We start from the raw sequence: 27,261 nt of genomic DNA, 5'->3' as shown, positions 1-27,261 counted from the left end.
CCTTTGGTTAGTCGGTGATATCATTTGCTGTGGTTACCTTTGGTTAGTCGGTGATATCATTTGCTGTAATTGCCTTTGGTTAGTCGGTGATATCATTTGCTGTGGTTACCTTAGGTTAGTCGGTGATATCATTTGCTGTGGTTGCCTTTTGTTTGTCGGTGATATCATTTGCTGTATAGTTACCTTTGGATAGTCGGTGATATCATTTGCTGTAGCTGTAGTCGGTGATACTTTTGTCCGTCGTTACTTTATGTAAGTCGGGGATACCTTTCATTAGACGATGATATGTTTCAATAGTCGATGAACTTTTCGTTAGTCGGTTATTCTTTCCAGAAGTCGGGATTACGTTTCAACTAGTCGGCAAAACCTTCCGTTAATCATTGACACATTTTGCGAGTCAGTGATGCCGTCCGTAACGTTAGTCCTTTTTAATATTTTTTCAGTCGATGATATCCTAGTCGTTCAAACCTTTTATTAGTCGGAGATACTTTCTGTTGATCGGCGATACCCTTAGTAAGTCGATGAATCTTTTCAGTAATCAGAGATACATGTCGTTAGTCGGTGCATGATTCCTTAGTCGGTTATTCATTTCATTAATCATTTATATATTTCGTAAGTCAGTGATACCCTAGTCGGTTAAACCTTTTGTTAGTCGGTGATACCCTAGTCGGTTATACCCTTTGTTAGTCGCGATCGACGATGCTTTTCGTAAATCAGTGGTACATGTCGTTGGTTGGTGATTCCTAAGTCGGTAATACATTTCGTTAGTCCATGATACCCTTTTTAAGTCGTCAGTGTCTTTTTTTTAAGTCTGCTTATTCTATAGTTGAATAACAGTCAACATACATTGTATCTTAGTCTTATGATATTAAGTATTTTTTTCCATATTAAACACCCGATTCTGGACTATGGTCTTAACAATATTTTAATAAAAAAAAAATTTAAATAAGTTTTCGTATTGCACACAGATGACAATTTTAGAATATTTTTAGGAGCCAGTTGGGACATTCACATATCACATACAGCATGACAATTTTAGAAAGTACTTTTGTGCATGTTTAGGACTTTTAAAATCGAAACAGCTGGGACATTAACAAAGCAGCGACATTTACCGTTCCTGTCCTATATTTCAGCATAAGGAAAAAAGAAAAAAATCCCAGAAAAATGTATCCCCTCTAAAGATTCATGTACAACAAAATATGTCACCGCACTGTTTGTAAAAATAAACAAATGTTACTGGACAATTTTCATATTAAACATTTCCGTTTCCAAAAACAATTGAGGTTATTTAATCATTTATCGTAAATATAAACAGGCATTATATTTTCTAAGTTATTTTAATGAAATCCTACATGCAAATACAAAATTAATCATTAACTTTTTAAAATAACGATTTGGGCTTTAAATACTAAGTTTTCGCAATGAATAATTAGTAAAAATTAAAATTAGAATTATCATATTTCAAATTGGTTTCTGAAATTGTTTATTGATCGGTAAAATATCTTTGACAATCAACGATTTCTATGAATTTTAAAGTGAGTACTACCATGACTACATGAAATATGTTTTTAGATTTTCAAATTTTTGTTCTCTATTGAATTGGTGTATTAAAATATTCATGGAATCGGTTGATGTTGAAGTACCCTGGAACACTTTTTACTCGTTTAAATAGCATTTTACTGAATGTTGAAGTTTTGATATATAGTGAAACATATTATTTAAAAATTATATATATTTTTTTAATTTATATTGAGGCCCCTCATTTGGGTGTCAAAGTAATCACATAGTCACAATTGTTATGCCAATATAATCACATGAATAATTAAATACTTTTTTGAACAAGGTAATCAAATAAATGATCATGAAATATTTTGTCTGGTAGTCACATAATCAAACACCCCATGAGGAGGCTTTATACTCTCCTATATGTCCCCCTTAACATAACTTTTTGTATCATATACAAATTACAGTATGTCTATTGTACATAGGCTAAAATAATAAGGTCTAATTTACAAAGGACTTTGTTTATAGTAATATACAATATAATAATAGATCTTTATCTAAAGAAATTTTAATTCAGTTGAATTGCCATTTAAATGTAGACTGTTTATTTAAAAGATAATTCTTAACCTCTTCTTCAATGGAATGGATGACCTGCTTCACGATAAAACAATGAACAGAACAATGCCGAGATGTACAAAAGGTCGAATGTCAAAGCGTTCGTATAGCAACTGGCTTTTTTGTTAACACGAGTTCGATTTGATCAACTGGTTTAATTAGTTATTCTGAGCCGAAACGCAATGGGATGAATTAAGATTTATAGAAGTTTATATTCATAATTCAGACATTTAATTCAAAATGGATTTTTTTAAAAGAAAAAAGTGGTTGCTACGGCAACGCAGACGGTCAAAAACTTAAAGTAAGTTATACACAGTAAATATGGTTCAGTATAAATGTTTGTTACTGTTTTGGAAGATACGACACAAACTTGAAAGAAAGAAAAAAAGTAAAGAATTTCAAATTCGGTGGCTTTTAGTTACATGTAATCCTTTCCGATCTGAATTGCTAGATTCAAGAGTTTTATTTGTTAAAAGTTTCAGTTTTATACTACATTTTTGTAGTAAATATCGTTGTCATTTGGCTAAGTTTCTTTGTTACCAAGTCTAATTCTTTTAAACTAAGTTGCATCGTGCATATTACTATGTGTTTGTCTATTCTATATTGGCTACATGTATAATGGAGTGTTGATACATTACAAAACACGAAACGTCGTTTTACCCCATCGCACTTTGCACCTGTCATAAAGTAGGGAGTCCCGGGCCTGTAGTCTTGTATGTTTTTTTAAAATTTATGTCAGTTCATTTAAATGTTAAGAAGTTTAGTCTGACGCTCATTTTCGCCGAACTAAGACACATTTTTGTTTAGGGAACAGCTGAAACCCGCTTCAGTTGCGGGACTTTCTCGATGTGATGAAGACCCATTGGTGTGTTTGGGTCGTTTTTTGCTATTTTGTCTGGTTGTTATCTCTTTGAAACATTCCCCGTTCCAATTCTCTTTTAATTATACAATAACAAGAACTTCTGCCCACCCTGGGCACATAAGTTTAACCATGTGGTCACAATTTTATAAATTTCAATTTTCGATTTCTGTGTATGGTAATGCTGATTCTTTTGTAGTTTTTCGTTAAGTAGTGGTTTTGTATGTTTGTCGTCTGTTTGTCTTTGTGTTATAGGTTTTTTCTTCTTTTTAGTCTTTGACATATAGTTTGTCTTTTTGTCAGTTTTTGCCTGCTGGTTTTTGTCTTTTTGTCTGTCTTTGACTTATGGGTTTTGTCTTTTATCTTCTGTCTAATCTTTGGCTTATGATTTGTGTCTTCCTGTTTGGTTTAGCTTATGGTTGTTGTCTTCCTGTTTGGTTTAGCTTATGGTTGTTGTCTTCCTGTTTGGTTAAGCTTATGGTTGTTGTCTTCCTGTTTGGTTTAGCTTATGGTTGTTGTCTTCCTGTTTGGTTTAGCTTATGGTTGTTGTCTTCTTGTTTGGTTTAGCTTATGGTTGTTGTCTTCTTGTTTGTCTTTGGCTTATGGTTGTTGTCTTCCTATTTGGTTTAGCTTATGGTTGTTGTCTTCCTATTTGGTTTAGCTTATGGTTGTTGTCTTCCTGTTTGGTTTAGCTTATGGTTGTTGTCTTCCTGTTTGGTTTAGCTTATGGTTGTTGTCTTCCTGTTTGGTTTAGCTTATGGTTGTTGTCTTCCTGTTTGGTTTAGCTTATGGTTGTTGTCTTCCTGTTTGTCTTTGGCTTATGGTTGTTGTCTTCTTGTTTGTCTTTGGCTTATGGTTGTTGTCTTCTTGTTTGTCTTTGGCTTCTGATTTGTGTCTTCTTGTTTGTCTTTGGCTTATGATTTGTGTCTTCTTGTTTGGTTTAGCTTATAATATGGTTGTTGCCTTCTTGCTAATTTAAGGCTTATGGTTTTTGTCTTCTTGTCTGTTTGACATGGTTTTTGTCGTCTTGCTTTCTTTGACTTACGGTTTTTTTTTGTTCTTTTATTTGTCTTTCATTTATGTTTTTTCTTTTTTTTTCTTGTTTGTATTTGACTTAAAGCTTTATCTGACTTCGACTTTAGGTTTTTGTCTAGAACTGCTCGACTAAGGATTGTTTTCGACTTTTGGTTTTGTCATCTTGTTCTTCTTATGCTTGTCTTCGACTCATGTGTATGGATGTCATTACCATTTGGTATATTAAAACCTTTTTTGCTTGAACTACTTAAATTCAACAATTTCCAATAACACCTCAAGGAAACAGATGAAGTTACATGAAAAATGATAAGCGCATTGTATTGATTTAAATACCTCACTTTAAAATAGATGGTAGGAAATAGATTAATTTGATGTATTGCATAATGCTTGCAGGACCTGTAGTACTTTGCTTCTTGATTGCGTTTGAAAATACTAAGTTGGGTCGGATCCAGAATGTTCAAAATTGATTAAAACCGGAAATTTGATGCTTTGTTTGATCCGGAAACTCAAAGCTCTTATTGACAATTTGTTAGTTTTGAAGAGATTTTACAGGACGTTTATTAAACCTATCTCTCATGAAGAATAGAAATGTGGTAAAGTACACAAAAATTGTAAGTGTCTAAAGACATTCATTCAGTAATACATATATAGGTCGAAACAGGCTTGAAATCAGAAAAATATCCAAATGGACCTTTGGCTACACTATGATCATCATTACTAGTACGCAGAAATGTTTAGTATGTAAGTTTTGAAAAATAGATTCGAGGAAAATAAAAAAATGTTGTTAAAAATGCATACATTTCTGAAAATTGAAAAACGTAGCGTAGTAAGCGTAGAGGACTGAAGGTACGCAAGATTGCAAGGACGTCTGTTGGTCTTATTTAGAATTTGCTTGACCGTTACATGTCACAGCAAACTTGGATGATAGCAGATTACAGAGGGGTTTTGCAGTTTTACCTTAACGTTTGTGGATTCTGTATCAATTATCTATCTGCTGATTGAAATATTTTCAAAATTTTCTCATTGAAAGAAATATTTTGGTTTACTTCAGTGAATTAACACCCACTTAAAATAACAAAAACGACAACAAACTTCAAAGCATGACCGACGTTCATGAACTGGGGGTTTAACACAGTACGTCGGAAAAGTTCAGACAGTCGCCGACAACCCTGCTTCAGAAGTTGCAACGACAACACCAATTGAACCGGTTTTCCGAGATCAGCAGACTTTCCTGACTAAGAGATGTGTGCAGACTTCATAGATATATACATTAACCTCTAAATAACCCTGGACATAGATAAGTTTTGGAGTCAGCAGACTATAACTTACATGATAATAAAAACACATGTGTTAATGGACAACAACATGATAAATCAAACGACAATTAGTGAAATTTCTAGGTTTACATTTAAATACTAAAATATAATTTTTGTTCACCTTTTTGACAAACATATGGAGATTGATAGCAGGGGGGATTTAGGGTGGCCAAGGGGTTCCACCCGTATGGAGCTCTGGACATATGTGGTTAATGTATAACTCCTAATTTTGCCTAGTTACCTCCCCCTTTTTAAAATCCTGAACCCTCATCTAGATAGTTTATTGAGCAAGATGATTAGCATATTTTTACTGGAATTGGATGAGACAAGGGTTAATACTCGTTAAGCAAATATTACATGCATGAACTATTATATTCAGAGGCGGATTTAGTGGGGGGCATGGGGCCCGCCCCCCCCCCCTTTTTCGGGAAAAATTTGGTGGCTTACATAGGGAATCATTGAAGCGTGACTGGATCGGGCCCCCTCTTATGTCAGTCAATGGGCCCCCATTTATGTAAATTTCTGGATCCGCCACTGATATTAGATGATAAATAGGATAACGCAAATACACAGAAGCTAAATGTATATACTCTACCCGCATAGAAATATCAGATGATTGAAATATATTTTTGTACAAAACGAACTTCAATTTATCATGAATAATCTGACATGAAGAACTTCATTCGTGTAGATCTATTCAAGATCTATAAATCTCTAAAGCATTTAAATATATAAATTGTATTTGATAAGAAATACGAGTTTTAAACACTTGAAACGTCCCATTAAGGTGTATCGGTTGTTGAAAACAATTCTCAATAGAATACCTTTTATATTCCGATATATCCACGACCTTGCTTTAATAATCAATCAATCAATATTTGATAATACTTGAGATGAAAAATCGAATACCTTAGATTATTATTTACAGTCTTCAAATTTAAGTTTAGATGACATGTTTAAAATTCTTTATCTCTAGGTTTGAAACGTTAAAAGTTGTATATATTTTTTTCAAGTGTAATTATTTGAAGTTTTTAAAGGTTGAAATTTAATTACAAGTTGGTGTAATCCTTTGATATTTTTTTCTATGGTTTGTATAGCTTCATGTGATTTGAAGAATATTTTAGATATTAAGCACGCTGTAACCTAATAATCACTTATTATAAATTCAAAGTCAAAATCAAATTGTTATTTTATATGACTGTAAGGTTGAATCAACTTATTCATATCTTTCTTTCTATTCAAATAACAGACATCATAATTAAATTGTTGTAGTTAACATGTAAATCAAATTTGAACCAAGACCTTCAAGTGGTGAAGTTGAAATCGTCAGTTTGGACATTTTGTATACGTTATCGCCAATCTGACCGTTATGTAATATCTGTCTCACATAGATGACGATGGACATAATCCAACTATTGTTACCGCATTCCCGTCTTCTTTTTACCTCGAATTTGACCTACCGAAATATGCTTAATATGCTTTCCGACAATACGATCTCGCCTTCAATTCATGGGTGGTTCGAGTTGCTTGACTAACTTTTTCAGTTGTGTTTTGTATATGTTCTTCGTTTTTTGTGTTTTTTTTCGTCATTTGTCATGGCATTGTCAGTTCGTTTTCGTCTTTGAAGTGTGAACGACCCTTTGTTAGATACTCTTTGCCTTTCTTTTTGGATGATCGTAATACAAACCAAATTAAATCTCGAGTGAATCGCGTAAATTATGTGGATGAAAGCGGATTGACAAGATTGGCATACCCTGTCTTGATTGCATAATCCCCAATGCGAATTCCGACAAGAAAACAGCGCCCTTAAAATAGCAAACGTAGCGTAGCAAACAAGGCGAAACCATTGTTTCTGAGTTTAGAAAATTATGGCAATACAGGAAATATAGAACATACATCATGTAATGATTAGACCGCTATTATAGTGTCTAAGATGAAAGTTTTTTTTAGACTGAAAACAGCGTGAAAATGTCTCACGTAAGGGACTGGATGAGGAGGGCTTGATGTTGTATTCTTTTATTAACATTGTTTTTTTTTCTATTATTATTCTCTATTCTGTGAACCCATTCAAGATCCTTTCCTATCACTCAAAAAATGTGTTGCTTCTTTAATAGTACACAGACGAGTTCCTATCTAAAACTGTCTAAAACCTTAAAAGTAATTGTAATTAGAAGGAAACAAATCATCTCTAAATGAATACATATCAACATAATGTATGTTTTTTTTTGTCATTTTGTTTCTAAAATATTTTAATACGTTTCCAAAAACGAGAGTGATTTTCCATTACCAGTATGTAAAGTGTGCATGAAAGAAAACACAGGCACATCTCTCAGAATATAATATCTATACACTTTAATATGAAACGTTTATAAATAGGCTATACTTTTTTTAAGAGACAAGTACATGTGGAGAAAAGCATATATATACAAACATTTTTGCTAAAACTGAAACCATGCTAATGTAAAATTTATGTGACAAGTTATACTTAACAATTTATGTCAACTTCCAATTAATTTCAATTTAAACCGATGACAATTAGTGGATTAAAATTTTAAAATCTCGTCTGTCCGAGATCGGTAAGTAGATCTGATTGTTCTGTAACCCGGCTGTACAGTAAATATATCCATTACTTAAAATTGCGTCGTATTGATTGTCGGAATCAGTGACAATTTAATGCCTTATTTTAAGGTGACATTTTCTAACTATATTTTACAATATTTTTGTAATGAATGAAAATTAAACATTGAAACTGGGATTTAAACCTATTTAAATACGGTATATAACAATATTTACCAATTAGTTGTCATGAATATTAACATTTATTTAATCTTGAAATAGAGTCATTAGCGTTTTAACTTTACTGAGGACAAGACCGGACTGTATCTGTCCAAAAACGTAAGTTAAAAAACATCAAATCTTTTGATTGTATATACATGTATCTCTCTTCTGTTCTTTGAATATTTGTAAAATTTGTCATTTAATAGCGTATAAACTCTACTTGGAACTGCTTCAGTTTGGGTTTTTTTTCTTTCATGATTTCACATCAGATTTTATATCTACTTGTTTGTACTTTGAATATTTGTTAAATTGATACTTGAAATATAGTCATTAGCGTTTTAACTGTACTCGGCACAAGACCGAACTGTTTCTGTCCGAAACCGTAAGTAAAAACGTCAATTTTTTATCATGATTTCACCTCAGATTTTATATCTACTTCCTGTACTTTGAATATTTGTTAAATTGATACTGGAAATAGAGTCATTAGCGTTTTAACTTTAATCGGTGCAAGACCGGACTGTTTCTGTCCGAAACCGTAAGTAAAAAGTCATTTTTTTATTATGATTACACCATAGATTTTATGTCTTCTTGTTTGTACTTTGAATATTTGTTAAATTGATACTTGAAATAGAAATTGATACTTGAAATAGAGTTATTAGCGTTTTAACTTTACTTTGAACAAGACCGGACTGTTTCTGCCCGAAACCGTATTTTTTTTTATAGTTTTTTTTTTATAGTTTTTTTTTTATCATGATTTCACATCAGATTTTATATATATCTTTTGTACATTGAATAATCGTAAAATGAATACTGATGATAGTTAATTTGACAAACAAAACTTGCATTGTAAATAATTTCGAGCAGTTCATTTCACAAGAAGTAAATTTTATTGTATGTAAAATAACTATAATTTTTAATTACACGACAATTCATCAATTGTACCACCTGTTCCGCCGTACTGCATATAGAAAGTTTTGGAAGCAAAAAATAAAGGTTTTCAGGGGAAACAGGATAAGCCGATCCATTTATCCTCATTTTACAGTTGCGGCATATTTTCCCGTCACTTCATCCTAATCGACATACTATTCGAATTTTTAATGCTCAACGTCAAACATGTATGTATGAGATATTATCCAATGGACATAAAAACAATTTATTTCTATTGAAGCAAACTGACGACAATATGTGTATCAAGGATAAAATGATTATTATAATTTACCACATAGAACTCGTAAAAATTAATACGGAATATAAATTAAAGCAAAATTTCCTACTTAAAACAAAATCAGTTGAATTCTATCACATGTATTAAGTCGAATATGCACAAGAGTGACAAGACAATAGTAAGATAAGTGCCCCACAAAATTCTTACAACATGCATGTAGGTGCGGATGATGACGATCAAGAATTATAAAAAGGGGGCGCCTGTAAGACAACGCTAGAAATCGGACTTGTAAAAAGTATACATCATGCTTTAAACATTTATGCAGCTACTTATTTATGTGACCTGTGGGGGCATGGCCCCTACCCGGTTCTCCCTTAAATCTGCTTTGGTACCCTTTAAAGGCTTCTTTCATGAAATTTGTTGAATGACCAGTTGTCATGCACAATATCACTTTATTTATAATTAACTGCACAAAATCTATTTTAGAAAATTATCTTTCATGATAAATTTTATCACAGAGTTTTAAGAGAAATTCTTCCGGTTGTTATCGAATGACATGGATGTGATTAACTTACCAGAAATCAATTGATTGGTTTCGTAAATACCGTTTAATGGACAAGGATATTTGTTCTTAGATAAAATATTAGTATTTAATAGGTTTTGTTTACGACTAAATGATGATACTAACAGTCCTGACGTAGCTGTTAAGGAAGTCAATGTTCAGTGTAAAGTGTACTTATCTAAAGTTACCATGCACGCTCATATTGTATATATCTTTAATTTTATTAACTCAAAAAGTAAATTTGAAAATAAAAGTTTGGATTTAAAACTCTTACATTGTAAGAACATCATCTCGATGCATTGACAGTTTAGTACACCTGCTCGACCCAACACTGCAGTAGATAACACCCCCTGGCTCCAGAAGGGTACATCCCCCTCATATTTAGGTCATAATGCACCCGATAATGGCACGTTAAAACGCATCAGGACACGAGGACATTTTTTAGCAATACGAATTTCACCATGCATGCAGGAGCCATGCATAACTGCTACTGTTCTTAGGAAACAAAGTTCTCATCAGAATTAATAACAAGGAGCACTCAAAACTTCACCGATATAAAAAAATCTAATAATCTGTGTAGAATTATCGTACTTTATAACATTGGAATATGAATTAATCCCAGGCAATTAAACAGTACTTACACATACAATTGTTCCAATAACTTCCTGAAAATACCGCAGTGCAATGGTTTTGCATGTGTTCATGAAAGTTACTGACGGTAAAAGAAAAGATTGAATTATGTCGCCAGTCTATTAAGCGTGAATAGTTGATAATAAAATGGTTAACAGAATCTTAAAACTGATTGCACTTAAAACACTCTTCAATAAAAAAAGGAAAAGAAAGACAAACAACTTTATCTCATTATGTTTGTGTATTGACCTTTAACGTATAAATAACATCGTACATGTATAATATCATCCCAATAAATAAGAATCACAGAGCGATTCTTCCACTGTAGGATAAGTTTTTACATTTTTGCAACCAAACAAAAACATTGGATAAGGTTTGAAAGAAATTGAGAAAACGAATAACGGAAATCAACATAGGAGGGTCTGGATTGGGATAATTCATTTCATTATTCTTTTTATCTTTTTCTCTATTCTTTAGTTATTGTGTCCATGCTCTATTCGTTATATAGATATGCACTCTTAAGTACCCCATTAGTTGCAGTTCTTTATTTTTTGTCTATTTTTGATATTTTTATTCTTTTTTTTTCCCAAAATTGTTGTCCTGTTAACCCCACGTAGACCCTCATATGGATATCATCAAAACGTTCATTTTCTTAGCTGATCCAGAGTTCGTATGAATAAAAGGAGATGTGGTGTATCTGAAAATCGAACTTTATGACATGATAAACTGCTGGTATAAATCGTTAATGTTAATGACCAAGATATTTTAATGATTTTTAATCAGATCGTTCGGACCTGATATAATACAAATACAAGTGAATTGTATAGAAGGCCAGAAAAATTGGCCAGACAGCCCTCAAGGTTAATATAGCTTATATAAGCTTTTGTTTATATAGATTAGACCGTTGGTTTTCCCGTTTGAATGGTTTTACACTAGTAATTTTGGGGCCCTTTATAGCTTGTTGTTCGGTGTGAGCCAAGGCTCCGTGTTGAAGGCCGTACTTTAACCTATAATGGTTTAATTTTTAAATTGTTATTTGGATGGAGAGTTGTCTCATTGGCACTCACACCACATCTTCCTATATCTATTTATTTTATTAATTTTTCGGTAGCACATGCAATTTCAACATTTTGTATATCCCAAAGTAACATTTTTTGTCAATATATAATATACTTAAAAACTCAGTTGATAATTGAAATCTACAAACAAACTCTACTATAACTCCGCTCCGCTTAACGTTCTGTGGCAGATATTTCATACATATTCTGGACGAGGAAAAAATGTTGAGTTGATAAGACAACACATTATGCAAGGTATAGATAAACTAGATATGTAAGGCTGCATATGTAGATTGCCAAAGGAAGATATTAAGGGTTCTTTAGAAAGTGGAACACATTTTTCAAGGTTCTACATTCCACCCGGACGTGACTGTGTAGTTGAAAATCCCACACTGCAAAATAGACGGTCCACTTTGACAAGTGTTTGTGACTACTGGATAAACTACCAAAAAAACTTGTTTGAAAGTGGGGATCTGAAAAAGTCGAGGGATGACCATTTATATATTCCCCGTCCACCCTAGAATCGAGTGTTCCAGTGGTGGATCCAGAAATTTTCATAAGTGGGGGCCCACTGACTGACCTAAGAGTGTGCCCACTCCATGCAGTCATGATTCCCTATGTAAGCAACCATTTTTTTCCCCAAAAGGGGGGCTCGGGCCTCCAGCCCCCCCTAAATCCGCCTCTGAGCTCGATATATTGATATTATATTGATCTAGTAAAAAAAAAAATATTTTTGAAAATTCTTTGATGTCTTTGGGTTGCTCTCTTATTAACATTTATCCTAATTATCTCCCTTTAGTCATAATAAATAACCATGCTGTTTGTTATCTTCCGTTTATGATCGAAAATCAAATCCTATCTAAAACTACTAAATCTTATTTTTCAATTGAACTCAGTGTGATCTAAGTGAGATTCGACCTCTACTTGTAAGCATTATTCTAAAAGACAAAATGTTAGACGTTTTAACCTTGTGATACGTTAACTTATAACTTTGCATTTCTATCCTTTTAATGCTATAATCAATCTTAATCGATTTAAGCGTGACATGTATGGTGGTTGCGAAGTTTAAAGCGTTATTATGTAGTTTTAATGTCCGTGTTAATGCTCCTTTATGTCAAGTCACTTTTGGGGTTTTATTTATAATCTCTAAACCAAACATTCACTTCAAGTTGTTGGTCACTACTGAATAAGACTTATTTTGTGAGTATATATATACATCGTATATTTTTTTAATAAATGGTTTAAGGATACTTTAAATGTTCTACATTTTTTTGCGAATTCGCAGTTACGGAATAAAAAAATAAATAAACTAAAGCGGAATAAAAAAAAATATAAACTAAAGCGGAATAAAAAAATAAATAAACTAAAGTTGACAATCTTTTATGCAAAGCTTTTTTCAACAAGTTTTGATTTTCTAAATATAAAAAAAGAAGATGTGGTATGATTGCCAATGAGACAACTCTTCACAACAGTCTAACGGTTATATTGGCAATAAAGCATTTCTTTAGCTGTCTATTCTTATAAGATCTTATATTATAAAAAGATAATATGAAATGTTTTCATGCAGTTTTTATACTAGTATGATATTAAAGTATAAATGTGATAGTACAGTTCGTAATTAATACAATGAAAACTTTAATGTACGTCTTTTCTATTGGTTCATCTGTAGACATATTTGAAGTGCTTGATATGCGGTTATAAGCTTTTAACAAAACGGACACTTGACGAGTGTTGGTCTGAGAACTGTTTATTATAGTTGTCCTTAATTTCTAAATAGGGAAACCTATATAGTGTGACAGTGTTCTTTATAAATTTGCATTACATTTTGACATTAAATGACAGAGGTGTTTTAAAGTTTACTGACGTCATAGTACTCTTTGAGGTTCTGACATTCCGCATTTCGAAAAATCAAAGTAAACATTCTTAATATAAGCGCAAACAACTTTTGAGAATCATAAACTGGTGAATTACATTTTTAACAAATAAGATCTGTACGTGTGACCTTTCTATCTTCATAACTGATATATTTTACAGAGATAAGAAGCTATGGCAAATTACGGAGGACTTTGTATTGTAATTTTATTAGACAAAATGTTAGTGTAAGATATCGTCTTTAAAGAAAATTTCAAAATATACATACCCTCAAATTAAAATAATATAGAATTTCGATGACCTTCAGCTATTTTCTGCTCTCTGGTCGGTGTGTTGTCTCTTTGACACATACCTCATTTTTATTCTCAATTTTGTTTGTCCGTACATAATTTGTTTTGGTGGATATACCAAAATGTTTTGTACATTCAAAAATGGAGATTTGTCGTGGTCAATCGCTAGTTTTCTTTTCATATAAATGAACTGATATATGTTCTCTGTTATTGTTTTCTTTTGGCCATATATATCGTTTTCCTTAAAAAAAATCATCTTGCCTTCTTTCTAAAAACATATCGCTAAAAACTGTCATGTAAAAAACAAACGTCTTTAGAATCATAAGTAAATGTTGACGATAGTAAAATAAAAGATTCTTTTTATTTAATTAGATCTTTAGTCATGTCAGGCGTGTCTGTCCTTTTCAATATCAATATTTCATGTATTACGTGTAAAAGGTACAGTTATCTTTGACATACAAGGGGTTACCCATAGTCCGGGGAGGGAAACCACTGATATCATCACAGTTTTGGAATATAATATAAACGCTTGTTGTTCGGTGTGAGCCAAGGCTCCGTGTTGAAGGCCGTACTTTAACCTATAATGGTTTACTTTTTAAATTGTTATTTGGATGGAGAGTTGTCTCATTGGCACTCACACCACATCTTCCTATATCTACAAATAGTAAATCTAGTATTGTTGTTGAGATTTATTGATATCTCATGTGAGATAAACTCGGAATAATTAGTTCCCTCTTGCGATCAGCGTCAAATGAATTGATAGAAGTGAGTGGAAATTAATGTTGGATTCTATTCTATTCTATTCTATTCTATTCTACCATATAGTGACCGCCTTCAACACAGAATTATACAGGTTAACGAGCACCGACATTTGTCTCTATCAATTGGAAGGGATAGACTAGTCGACCTACCCATGGATAGAAAAAATGCCTGTGTTAATGGGGGTATAAATTGTACATGTATAGAACGCATACGAAAGGGGGAGAACTATTGAAATTACAATTGAATATAGAAATTACAATTGAATATAGAAATTACAATTTAGAATTTGGTGCTATTTTAAGGATATCATAAAAATAATGCAAATACTTCGGTCCATCCCCGCCATCGTCTTTCCCACTAGCGAGCTATCGTAGAGCAGTAGTATATAACGACTGAATTAATTGGGTTAGAACAAGCATACCACAGGACGGGCGAAGACATTTATCACGTCAAAATGTTTCATATTTTTTAGTTAAACCTGTCCAGTTACTCAAAGAAATGAAACCATAAAATCCGTGCGTTATTTAATTTTACCATTTTAATGGACCTTGTCTGGTTTTTAGAAATAACTGTCCTTAAACATTTAACTTGTTCAAAAATCAGTTTTGAATATATCAATGACCTTATCCTTACAAATAATCAACGACTATACAATTATAAGTATGTTTAAATACATATCGTAAAACTGATCGAATTTTGATATTCTTATGAAATTTAAATACCGCATGCAATCTTAGTCCATGTATTTGTCCTTTAAATCTGATAGCATTTAAATATAAAATGCATGATATGACATACTTAAGTTAAAGCCTTTAATTAACAATAGTTAAATGCATTTAAGACTAATTGCATTTTTTGACGTGAGAAGTTAAAAAGCAGGTGTTTTGATGAATAAAGTCGTCAAATATTTTTGTACATGTTATTAATTCTAAGATTATAGATTTGGTTAGCCATTTGTTCTATTTTAAAATATTAAGTATGTGTATGATCTATGTGTCATGATATAGATCGTCATTTTTTCCTCGTAACGACAGCGCATTTAGCCGCGAATTTGCAAATATAGAAATTTCCGTACATGTGCCATCTTCGCTAACCAAGAGTTACTTTCCCTGGAGAGGAGGGGACTACATCGTATAAACCTTGACTAGCAAAGATGTTCAGCTGTGTAAGTTTTAGGAAATTCGCCATATATCTTGTATCTGGTATTTATCAATCGTGATTTCTACCATTTTTAACATTTTGCAATTTTTTTTTTCTAACGGAATTTAATTTATAAACAGAATGCATTTCCTTAAAAATGAAGCCTTGGACAAGTAATTTCTCACTATAATCACTTGTTTTATTTTATTATCAAAATTTACACTGGAATGATCGACCTTGTTAACATTTATTTATACTCTAAATTCTTTATTCGAAAACAGTCATTTTCCTGGTGTTGGATTCAGATAAAGGCGAATTCATTCTACTGTTTGATTAGTTTTGGTTTGTTCCTTCTAAATATTGTATCAAAGGGACTAATTTTAATTTAAAGTACACTATTTTTAGTTTGTTTAAAATTTATTCCATAAATACACTTTTTGGTGACAAATTTATGTCTGTCATATTTGTTTTTCGTAAATTTCTTTGTTAAAAATTAGGCCGTTAGTTTTCTGGTTTGAATCAGTCATTTTATATTTTTATGTGTGGGCCTTTTAAAGTTACCTATGTAAGATATGAGTTTTCTCATTTTTGAAGTTCATACGATAGCCTATACTTGATTACTTCCACTTCATTTCATTTGGTATATAGTTGCTTATTGGTAATCATACCACATCTCCTCAATTTTATAGTAATACTCTTTTTGACCAAGATTTGGTGTTAAAACCAGTTACAAAGAATATGCACACGTTTGTCATTTTATCAGTTCTGTCAAGCACTATGTTTTGTTTTTCAACTAGATTAAATTTAATTGATTCGTAATTACGACTTCTCAACATTCAGTGGCAAATATTACATACATATTCGGGATGAAACCATTATAGTCTTGCTTGTACTGAACCAACATGCTAAGTCGAATATTTACGTGCTAGGTGACATGTTAATAGTCCCCAGGGATATTTCACTCTACCCGACTCTGAGTTCAAACGCCTTTGCTTTAACTAATTAAACCGCAGTTTTTGTGGAAATCAGCGGCGAACACCAATGTGAAACTCTTTGACTTAGCCAAAAATTGAACAAATGACTTGCCGCATTAGAAGCAATCACGCAACCACGTCGAGACCATTTAGCTTTTGGCGAAGAGTTCATGAAATAAGAAAATCTAAAATTGAGTCTTTGGAATCTTTCATCAGTAGCCTCCCTTTTCTTGCTCTCCGATGAAAAGTCATAAAAGGGTATCATGTATTACACATGCAGACGCTGTTTCCGTCTACATATGACTGATGGTTGTGTTTGAATTCAAAACAGTTGGAAGAACAAATCAAAAATTAGTTTTGGAATTAAAAATGAAATTAAAAAATCAGCAAATTGCGCCAGACATGGCTAGGATCATGTCTGGAGTAAAAAATCCTGGCTGTTTTCAATAATATAAAAAATAAAATAAATCCGGGAATGTACAGAAAATGACCGAAACAAAATATTAGACAAGGAAAAAAAATCTATTTTGTTTTGTGAAAACCACATGCATGGGATCGATGGCCTAATCTGACCGGTCGGTCATGGTCAACAGTTCTAATCTGAATATTGTCGATGTATGGTAGCCGCATTGTCTGATTCGTCAATAATTACAAATTGTTCTTTGTCGTCAGTTATTCGAATTTGTTTTTATTTTCAATCATCACCTATTGTCATTCGGCTAAGCCAAGATTGTATTAATCCAATACGAATGGGTAAAAATTAGAACAGAATGCGGTATGGATCAGTATACGATATAGACCTATAAACGGCTTTTAATTGTTTAATTAATCTATTTTAAAACAGTTATTATTAAATTCTTTAAAAATGTTCGTAGTAAAAGTGAACATGTAGAATGTTCAACTCCATTAATTTTAAGCAATACTCTGAATATATCGCTATTATTTTTATAAATTTTATTTGTGTAAATTTTGCCATTTACTTGATTTGTGCCTCCCATTACACAATGACGTGTACTACATGTAACACAAGCTAATCTCAGATTGATAAATGCTACTCAAAGAAAGTTTATACTATAGTTTAGTTGAGATAAACGGGGGTCATACTTTGAAAGCTCAAATCATTGTTATTTGTGACGGAAATTTTAGTTTCTGTTTATATCTGCCAATTATTTTAACTGATTCTCAATTTTGTATGTTGTACGAATAAGAGCATGTGTGATTGTGACCCCTTCCCTCAAAGTTTCCGAAAGAGTGTAGCAAATGGCGATACGTTCTAGAGGTTTATTTCTGTACTCTTGTGCATGAGCACATTTTATGTTTTTGGTAATTGATAGGCGAAATATACCAAAGGAACATTTAAACTCATAATTCGAAAATTATAACTGACAACGCCATGGCTGAAAAAAAAGACCTAACTTTAGGGAAAAAAAAACAAAAGTACACAAACAACATTATTGACTGAGCAACACGAACTACACCGAACTATCAGGTGATCCGGAACGGTAAGCAGATCCTGCTCGTGCACATGTGACATCCGTCGTGTTTCTTCTATGATATAAACTGAATACCCTGTTAAAATTTACCATATTGTAACAATTTTCAAGACGATTTAATCTGAATTACAGTATATGATCATGCTTAATTTCCGTCGATTTTATAAAATTACATAACAAAAACAAATATTTTGAATTATATTACTGTTAAGAAAGCCGCGTTGAAATTACTTTTAAAAGGGAATAATACAATTTGAAATGTAAATCAAAGTTAACGTCTAATGGGGCGGTGATTATAAAAGCTAATGGGGAAAATGTGAGCTTGTTTAAATATTAGTTTTAAAATCATCTCAAATTATGTTTTGGGCTTACTATCATTTTTCGATATAGATATTGTATAATTGATATTCAGATAAATATAAAATTGAAAGAAAGTATTTAGAATACTTTGTCGACTTGTTGATGTAAGGAGGTTATATGCTTACAGCAAACATTTCTGTGTATTGTGCTTTATCTCATTATCTCTATGGATAGTTTTAGTAGGACTTTATGCATTGTAGTATTTCTATAGAGACCTTGTATCATGTACTCATTTTCCCGTTTCTGTTAAAACACGATTTTAAATACATGTACTATGGAAAATTATTTTGATTATTTCTACAAAATTATGTAATAATGATGATGTTTAAAAATGAAAATAAAAACGCATAGTTATTTACATATTACCCTTATAGCTGTCCTATTCGAGAACAAAGGAGTAAGTTCGGTAAGGGCCGATTTTGGCCTCAAATTTCAGGTTCATCTGACGAAAGATTTTTGCACACTTTTTGCACACTTAGTGTCTGTTTCATTTGATTCTATTAGTTTATGTGAAAGATTTCATCCAAATTAGGGCATTAAAAATGCTCCGATTCAAGCTCAAGTATGAAAAATCTATCAAATATCCCCAAAAATGTCACTGAATTGAGCTAGTCTTGGTCCTGGTTTTGCTGAGGATGTCATGGCATTGCATTTAGCAAGACTAAGTGTTGGTGCTCATTTGGCTGAGGTCGTGGTCTTGAGCTAAGCTATTTCCTAGCTCTTGGCTGGGATGTCTTGCTTGTTTATTCTGTATATTCATGGATACGAAGCAACTATCAAACACGTTTGAAAGAGGACGCCTCTTATGTTATTATAAATTGTGTCAAATCCTATATTCTATTCGTTAAAAACTTGTTAGATTTGAACAACAACATTTAAATGTCTTATCTTGTTATTTCCCATTACACAATTGTGTGTCCAAATTCTATATACTTTTTACTTTTTTTATTCGAGTGTCACTTATGAGACTTTTGTAGACGAAATTCGCGTTTGCCTTACAGCCGAATTGTTAGCTTTGTGTCTATGATTTAATTTAGTTTACTTTAAAGGATTAATCTTCTCATGACTTAGCATAAGATTATGTCAACCGTTGCAGAAATCATATATGTATTTATCATTTATCCGGGACATGTATCATACACCATGCTCAGTGGCGGATCAAGAAATTTGCATAAGTGGGGGCCACTGACTGACCTTAGAGGGGACCCGCTCCAGTCACGTTTCGAGGATTCCCTATATATAAGCAACACATTTCATTTCCCAAAAAGGAGCGCGCGGGACCCCTGGCCTCCCCCTAAATCCGCCTCTGATGCTTGTAACTTGTCTTAAACTTGTATGAAATATTTGTCGTTGGACGTTAAGTAATTAGCATATGATTGTTATATGTTATCAGACTATATATGATATATAATAAGTGATTCGTAACTATAATTGACCCGTTACTCTTTCTTTTTTTAGATTATTAATTATTAATCCACTTCATACTATGATTAATCCACTTCCTACTAATTCTATAATCCGTTAATCAGGTACTACTGAATGTAAATATAACAACGTAACCTCAAGGAGCTCGTAAACAAACAAACGAGTTCAAGCATATTACATCTCGTGTGTTCATTTCACGTCATTCAAAATAATATTTTATAAGTGTAAACACAGTTATTTTTGGTATCTTTCGTCCCTCTTTTGTAAAAGAGGAAAACAGTTTGGAACTTTCTCGCCGCTAAGGTAAGCGATTAAAATTGTGCTAAAATTTTCATCTCTTGAAAACGATAAATTCGATGAACTTGAATTTATTTTATATGGGTATTTTATTCGTTTTATTTTATGGCTGATATACAAACAAAACCTTTGAAATCCTCTAAATGCCAGTAGCGTATTTTTGAATAACTTGCATTGTATTTCAAGACTGCGTTTGTACATGTATAGATTACTATTCAGTATCATATCCAATATTATCAAACCAGATGAAAAATTGTCCACCAAGACAAATGTTTTAAAATCATCATATTTTGTTATATGTATAAAACAATGTCTAGAGAAGGGGAAAAAATATAAAAGTTTCGTTTTAAACAAAATGCATTGGAATGGGTTTTTATTGAGCCAAGGCTCCGTGTTGAAGATCATACTTTGACCTATAATGATTTACTTTGACAAATTTCGACTTGGATGAGAGAGTTGTCTAATTTGCACTCATACCATATCTTCTTATATCTCTTTATTGGAAAATAATTCATAGATTGATCGTATTGAAATTTTGTCCCAATAAAGGGAGGTTATCCAGTTTTATATTTTGTATGTTGAGATCATGATTCCTGGGAGTATCATGCAATTTCATCTCAAGAAAAGGGGGAGGGGGGTATTGAAATTTATATTTTGGACAATAATATCAGTTCACTGTCTTATTTTGATTGATATTTACAAACATATATTACAAATTTACAAGTGAGTGTCGGTACTCTACTTATGCAATGTATTTAAACAGTGTTAATATTGTAATATTGAACTTTTTAGAAATTTGACTTGAAGAGTGATTTCTCAATACAATATAAGAATTATAGCTTCTGGTTAAATGTATATTTGTTTGATATACAAAATACTTGCCTCACAAAAAATATGTTCAGTGATAAATTATATATTCTAACATGACGTCCTTCAAACGCTTTGAGTACACACCCGTGGTAAAATATGAATATATTGCATTGGCTGTTCCGATCGTACTCCCACGTCATATGTTTTTTTATGAATGAAGTACACGACGTCATAGAATGATGACGTTATAATTTAAGCATTTTACGGGAAAATACACGCTTCTGATACCGAAAATCATCACAACAAGGAAACGTCAACAAACGATGATAAAATGTGTTATAAGCCTTATTTTTTTTATACATAAAAAACATATATAAGTTAATTATCATTAAAATTCATCCAAATCTATCTAAATAAGTTTTGTGAATAGTTTGAGCATGTCACTTTGTCTGTTTGCTCCATTCTTTAACGCCAATCTAAAAGTGCGTTAATTCATGAGAACGGCAAATAATGGCCTCCAGCTAGAGCGCTTCGATCCAAAACAATTGCCGTATTTGTCCTGTTAGAATCGAAATAATTCATGGGGGCTTGAATATATCTAGATTTTACCACGGGTTGTCCCTTTATGCCGATATTTTACCCCTCGCTATCGCTCAGGGTAAAATATTTGTCATAAAGGGCCAGCCCGTGGTAAAATAACGATATATTCAAGCCCCCATGAATTATTTCTTAATTATACAAATTTTTCATTCTTACGTTATTTGTTGCAACATATTGCGGCTGTATCTATAATTTTAAAGAATAAACTTAAAAATTCCAGGAACATTTTTTCAATGACATGAAGTAGAAAAGTTAACCTCAGGGAAGACAAATTTCTTTAAGAGAAATAAGGACAGTTTTTTACGGAAATATTGTCATGTACAGAAACTCACAGTGAAATGAAAATAACGAACTTTGATATAGAAGAATAATACTTCATAATGACATCGTATCTGCGGAAAATACTCTATGAAATTTTGTCCGGCGGACAATAGTTCATGGTTGACAAAGTTTAAAGTTGCACGCACACTTGAAATTCTTCCTCAAACTGGATATTCATTTTATGTGAAAACAATATACGTTACATATTTTCCTTTCGAACGAGATGATAATTCAGCAGTTCCTCATTATCACACGATATGATATGATACCATGCACTATGGTTGCATTGAACAATTATACATTGTGATTTTATAGAATGGTCTCCGTCTTTGTTCCTTCCAAAAGAAAAAAAAATACACAGAAAATAAAAATTACTGCATATACTTATTATATAACTAGAAAAAAATGCATTTATTAATTTCGCATTTCTTACATTTTCTTTTATTTATATTTTAGGAATAGCAGATTTCCAGTGAAGAACGGCAGTGTCAGCATTTTAAGTGTTGCGCACGGATTTCATTGTTTATATCAAACTTATCGTCAAAACTCCATTTTGAATATTGGTAGTTCGCCTTTCCGGGAGCAGCCATCTTTTCAACTTAGGAGTTATTGAAACTGTATAAAATTTGTGCTTCAAGAATCAAGATTATGAAAAGGAAAGCAAAAATTCGAAAGACAACCATGTTAGTTTTCGGATTATACGAAGGAGAGCGATGCTCTCTAGATGTACCTATAGGGACGTTAGTTGGTAATGTGAAAAAATTGTTTCAGGCTAAATTTAATATTTACATTGATGAGTTGAATAAAAAGGATCGTAATATCCTGGTGCTCCATTATGGCGGAGCAGATTTGGAGGAATCTTGGTGTTTTACTGACCTCGGTATTCCCGCGGGATCTACTATCAGGGTTATCATTAAGGAAGAAGTGAAACCCGTGTTATTCATCTATTGTACTTACAACGATGAAAATATCGAAATTATTGATAAAGATTTGTCTGTCCCGTTATTGAAAATTGAGGATCTGCGCACGCTCTGTGCTAAGAAATCTGGACTTCCGGTATCGGTGTTCCGTCTTGTGTATAACAAGAAAGAACTGTATGACGACCACCAGCTCTTCGACTATGGTGTAGAGGCAGGCCATACGATTCGATTAGAAAACTGGGATGGATGGAATGAATTTATAAATCTTTGTATTATGGGATTTACTCCTCAAGTGATGGCTCAAATATCATCGGAAGAAGTCATAGCTCGATTTCAAATGAAAGTTGCATTATTTATTGCGGCACATTATGGAAACGTAGATTTAGCTAGATCGCTTATAAAGCAAGGTATCCGTTCAGATGAACAAATCGGAGAACATCCCCTTCGACAATGGATGAGAATGGAACCACATATCGAAACAAAGAAAGCACCGGTGCATGAAGCAACTGAAAATAATCAGCTTGGTGTTTTGCGATTAATGGTTAATCACGATATTACTTGCGTCATGGCTAAAAATGGAAACGACCTTGCGCCACTCAATATCGCCTTGCGTCAAAAAGTTAAACCGTGCGCCTCGTTTCTGTTAACCAGACAATGGTCAAAGGTCTCTGTTGGTAAATTTGGTGCATTATCTGTTCAAACTTTGAGTAAAGTTAAAGAATGGGCTACCATTGCAAAAGAAAGATGTTTCGCAAAGTATGGAACAACAAGATCATCTTTGAAGAAAAAATCATTTACTAGTGGACCACTGGTCAGTTTTGGTCTACCCGTCGTCAATGGCGTGACTGATAGCCCAATGACCGGAAAACCTCGATCTGAACTCGGAAGTATTCGGAAGAAATCGTTTTCTGTATTTCAAGATGTCTATGGAATCAACAAGGAAGATCCGGAACAATACTTTAAACAGATGTCAGCAGTTACAAACTATAAAAATATGAAACTACAGAAAAACACCAAGTGGGGAAATATTCTGGATAGAACTGATATGGGAACTCGATTTATCACCGGTATTAAGGCTACTATTGAAGAATCAGAAGACGAGGGATCTGCTCTACCGAAAAAGCCTGGTTCTACATTAGGCAAAATTATTGGTGCCAAACAAAGGACACTAGAGTCAATAAGTTCCGTCAATGAACCTACTGGTCCCCCTGGTTCTGTTATAAGTCGTGCAAGACGGGGAACAGTTACAAGCATTTCGGAAGACGACTTAGAACCTACAAAGCCATTGAAAACAGGAATATTAGGCAAACTCAAAGGCGTTCTTGAAGCTCCAATTATCGACGAATCAAACGAAAGATCCATTAGAACTCCAGCCAAGCCAGCATTCAGAAGTAAACAACTCTTATCCAAAGACCAGACTATAGAGCCTACTGAAGATACGCCAAAGAAACCGGATCAACCTGAAAAGTCGAAACTTGAAGATAAGGAAACCGAAATCAAGGGAACTCTATTGAAGCTTCCCGCAATTATAAAACGCAAGGATCAACAGACAACATCTGATGACAATGTGTTTACAGATAATACAACAGATGTCAAAGAAAACAACCCGCCTAGCCTCGGTATGAAAAACCCAAAGAACTTCTTTCAAACTCCTAATAAAGGAATTAGTAAAACATTGTCTAATTTAAAACTCGATAAAACCAAAACTTCGACGACTATCTCTGAAGTACCAAGATCCCCTACTCATACCGAAAAATCAAGTGCTACCACGCAAGAGCGAAAGTCACGTAAGAGAAAGCGACTGACGTCTGCTTTATTAATTTCTCAAGCAAAAGCCTCTGATGGTGCAGTTCCGCTTCCCCTCATCAGTACAGAAAACATGAGTCGTCCATTCTTTTACTGGAATGGATTACGAGAGGAGGATTATGTTCTTCCTTTACTAGATCAAGTTTCGAAACACAAAGGTGCAACTTCTAGAGACAGGGCTATCAAATCTTTGACAATTGCAAATTCGTTCAAAGAGAAACCATGGCTTGCTCAAGTGCGCATGGCAACATCTTTAACGTGTCATTCGTTAAGACGATCAATGCTTAGTGATATTGACGATGACAATCAAACAATTTGAAAATAGATTCAAATGCATTTATGTCGAATAATTCATCGTACATGTATATCATATAGTGTTTGCATGAATCCTTATTAATATTGTGACAATGAAAGTTCAATTTTATGACATTTTGTTTTAAATCAAAATTTAATGTGAGGCCATCATAAAGTACTAAATGTGTAGGGATACATCGAATATATTTATAAATATGTAGAGGCTAGAAAAGGGTCATTAAATTTGAACATTTACCTTCCAAAATCTATTAGCAAAAATATTTTCCTTCCCATTGAATAAAATGAGATTTGGGCTATACATCATTGAGACAGAAACCTAGCGATAGATACGACACGAACCACTGCTGAAACTAGGAACAAGTCAATCTGTCGGGGAACCTGACTGTAAGGGAGCAACCTTTAACTTCAAGGTTGGATTATTGTATTTTGTTTAAAAAGTCAGAATTTGTTTTGTTTTTCAATGCTATACATCTTTTTTTTTTAATTTAAAACAATAAGGTATTGGGAAGTCTGGATTCAGAATTAATTTTTTTTGTCCTCTGCTCGAACAGAATATTGTGTTTCATCATTCAGAATTATTTTTTTTGTCCTCTGCTCGAACAGAATATTGTGTTTCATCATTTTTGAAATCAGAATATTTTTGTATAGGTAAAAAAAAATATCTCTATTTTGTAGGAGAAAATATACCCCTTTTTTAAAGTTTAATTGTAGTTTAGAGTGAGTGTGAATCTATTCGTAATCACAATGTAGAGAGTAATGTTTTTGTTAATATTTTCTACTTTTTGTCTTTAAAACTTTAATGCAAATCATTGTTTTAAATCGATTTATGACATTTGATTGATGGATTTGTATCCTCTTTTTTATTACTGTTTTTGTAATTTATTTTCATCAATGATTTTTAATCTGTGTCAGCAATGGTAGTTGAGAATGTTACATTTAGAAAGTTATTTCCCTTTATTTGTAGTTTACTGAAGATTTTCCCAATTTTAAACCAATCTTGATCAGACATTAAACCTAAGAATGCCAAGACACGATCTTTTATACAGTTATAGGTATTTCGCACTGTAACTTTAAAAATAAATTAACTAATGCATGAATTAGGTTTCAAATAAAACATTCATTCTGCACAAAGTATGTTTAAAATTTAATTTACGTTGGCATTAATATTCATATTTGTATTTAAAAATGTAAAAGCTCCTGACCTAAGTCTTCCTCTGTAGATACATAATATCGACTTTATATAAAACCAGCTTTATACCAAAATTCCTTCTTTTTTTCGGAATATTTTTTTGAAGGAATTACATTAAGGATGTTTGCTTGCATGCTTTGAAATTTTTGTCAGATTTTCGGAATCCTCTGGTTTTATCCAATTGAATGCATTAAAAAATTTCCCTCATGAACCCCCATTTTTTCTATTTATAAATCTTTTACATGGTATAATTTTGAGTAATTTGTAAAAGTCTTATAAAATTTTATTAATGTTATAATAGTATTTGAGAACTTTAACTGGTCAATAAACTGATAAAGCTATGAAAACTCAAGAGAGAACATTTTCCCGCCAAAATTCCAATGGCTAATATCTCAAAAACAAGCACATTGACCCCTTTATTTTTTTTGCCTTTTTTGATTCCTCAATGTATTCCCTATAGGTAAATACTAGTTTTATGAAAAGTTATTTATTTTGAAATTGAGCAGCGAACATCCTTAAGTGTAAAGTTGCATGGATTCATTGGCGAAGGCCGTACGGTGACATACAATCTGTATCAATCGGTCTCTTTCTGAGAGTTGTCTCATGGGCAATAATACCACATTTTTGAATTTTAATATAGATATAAAAACAAATCTGGTTTCAACGGCCGAACTGAATCAGAAAAAAATATTTCATTTAAATTGACTTTGGCTGAATATACTGCTACATGTACTAAGGGGGTGGGGTGAGGGTAAGGGTATTTAATGACCTTGACTTCACACGGGGGTCTTACACGGTCGGTTGTTACATATGAATAAAGTTCTTAAACGTAGCAGTTAAGGCCACACTTAAAAATATTTTGGTTTGCCCAAACCCTATCCAAAGGTTGAGACAGTGGGTAGGTAGGTAGGCATTTTCTTTTCTTTTTTCAAAAAAAGAAATTGAAGTATCAGATGTTTATTAGTCTTCATGCCTTTTTGATTAAAAAAAACTTCTTCAAATCAGGACAATAAAAGAATTTGAGTAGGCAGCTTTTTTCTGGGTAGGTAGCGTTTGGGCAAACAAACCTATTATTTATTATGGCCTAAGTTGTTCCTTCATGAATAAGTATATTTGTTGCTGAATGGTTTTCTTTTATTTGTTTCAATATTATTTATATATGATGT

General features: G+C 32.7%; 1 protein-coding gene across 3 annotated transcripts; it reads left to right on the top strand.

The window, feature by feature from the left end:
• Positions 1–2,176: 2,176 nt before the first annotated feature.
• LOC134681312 (uncharacterized) lies at positions 2,177–27,261 on the top strand. Of its 3 annotated transcripts, none has more exons than XM_063540881.1 (2): positions 2,177–2,419; positions 22,322–27,261. In XM_063540881.1, the coding sequence occupies exon 2, from the start codon at positions 22,514–22,516 to the stop codon at positions 24,908–24,910; it is 2,397 nt and encodes a 798-aa protein (XP_063396951.1). In that variant the 5' UTR covers positions 2,177–2,419; positions 22,322–22,513; the 3' UTR covers positions 24,911–27,261. The 3 variants fall into 3 exon arrangements, with proteins under 3 accessions (XP_063396951.1, XP_063396952.1, XP_063396953.1); XM_063540882.1 differs by lacking the exon at positions 2,177–2,419 and adding an exon at positions 8,166–8,223; XM_063540883.1 differs by lacking the exon at positions 2,177–2,419 and adding an exon at positions 12,661–12,721.

The sequence above is a fragment of the Mytilus trossulus genome, chromosome 8 (genome assembly GCF_036588685.1).
Source record: "Mytilus trossulus isolate FHL-02 chromosome 8, PNRI_Mtr1.1.1.hap1, whole genome shotgun sequence".
Classification (NCBI taxonomy): Eukaryota; Metazoa; Mollusca; class Bivalvia; order Mytilida; family Mytilidae; genus Mytilus; species Mytilus trossulus.
The sequence above is the reverse complement of the archived record's forward strand: the minus strand, read 5'-3'. Positions and strand labels throughout refer to the sequence as shown.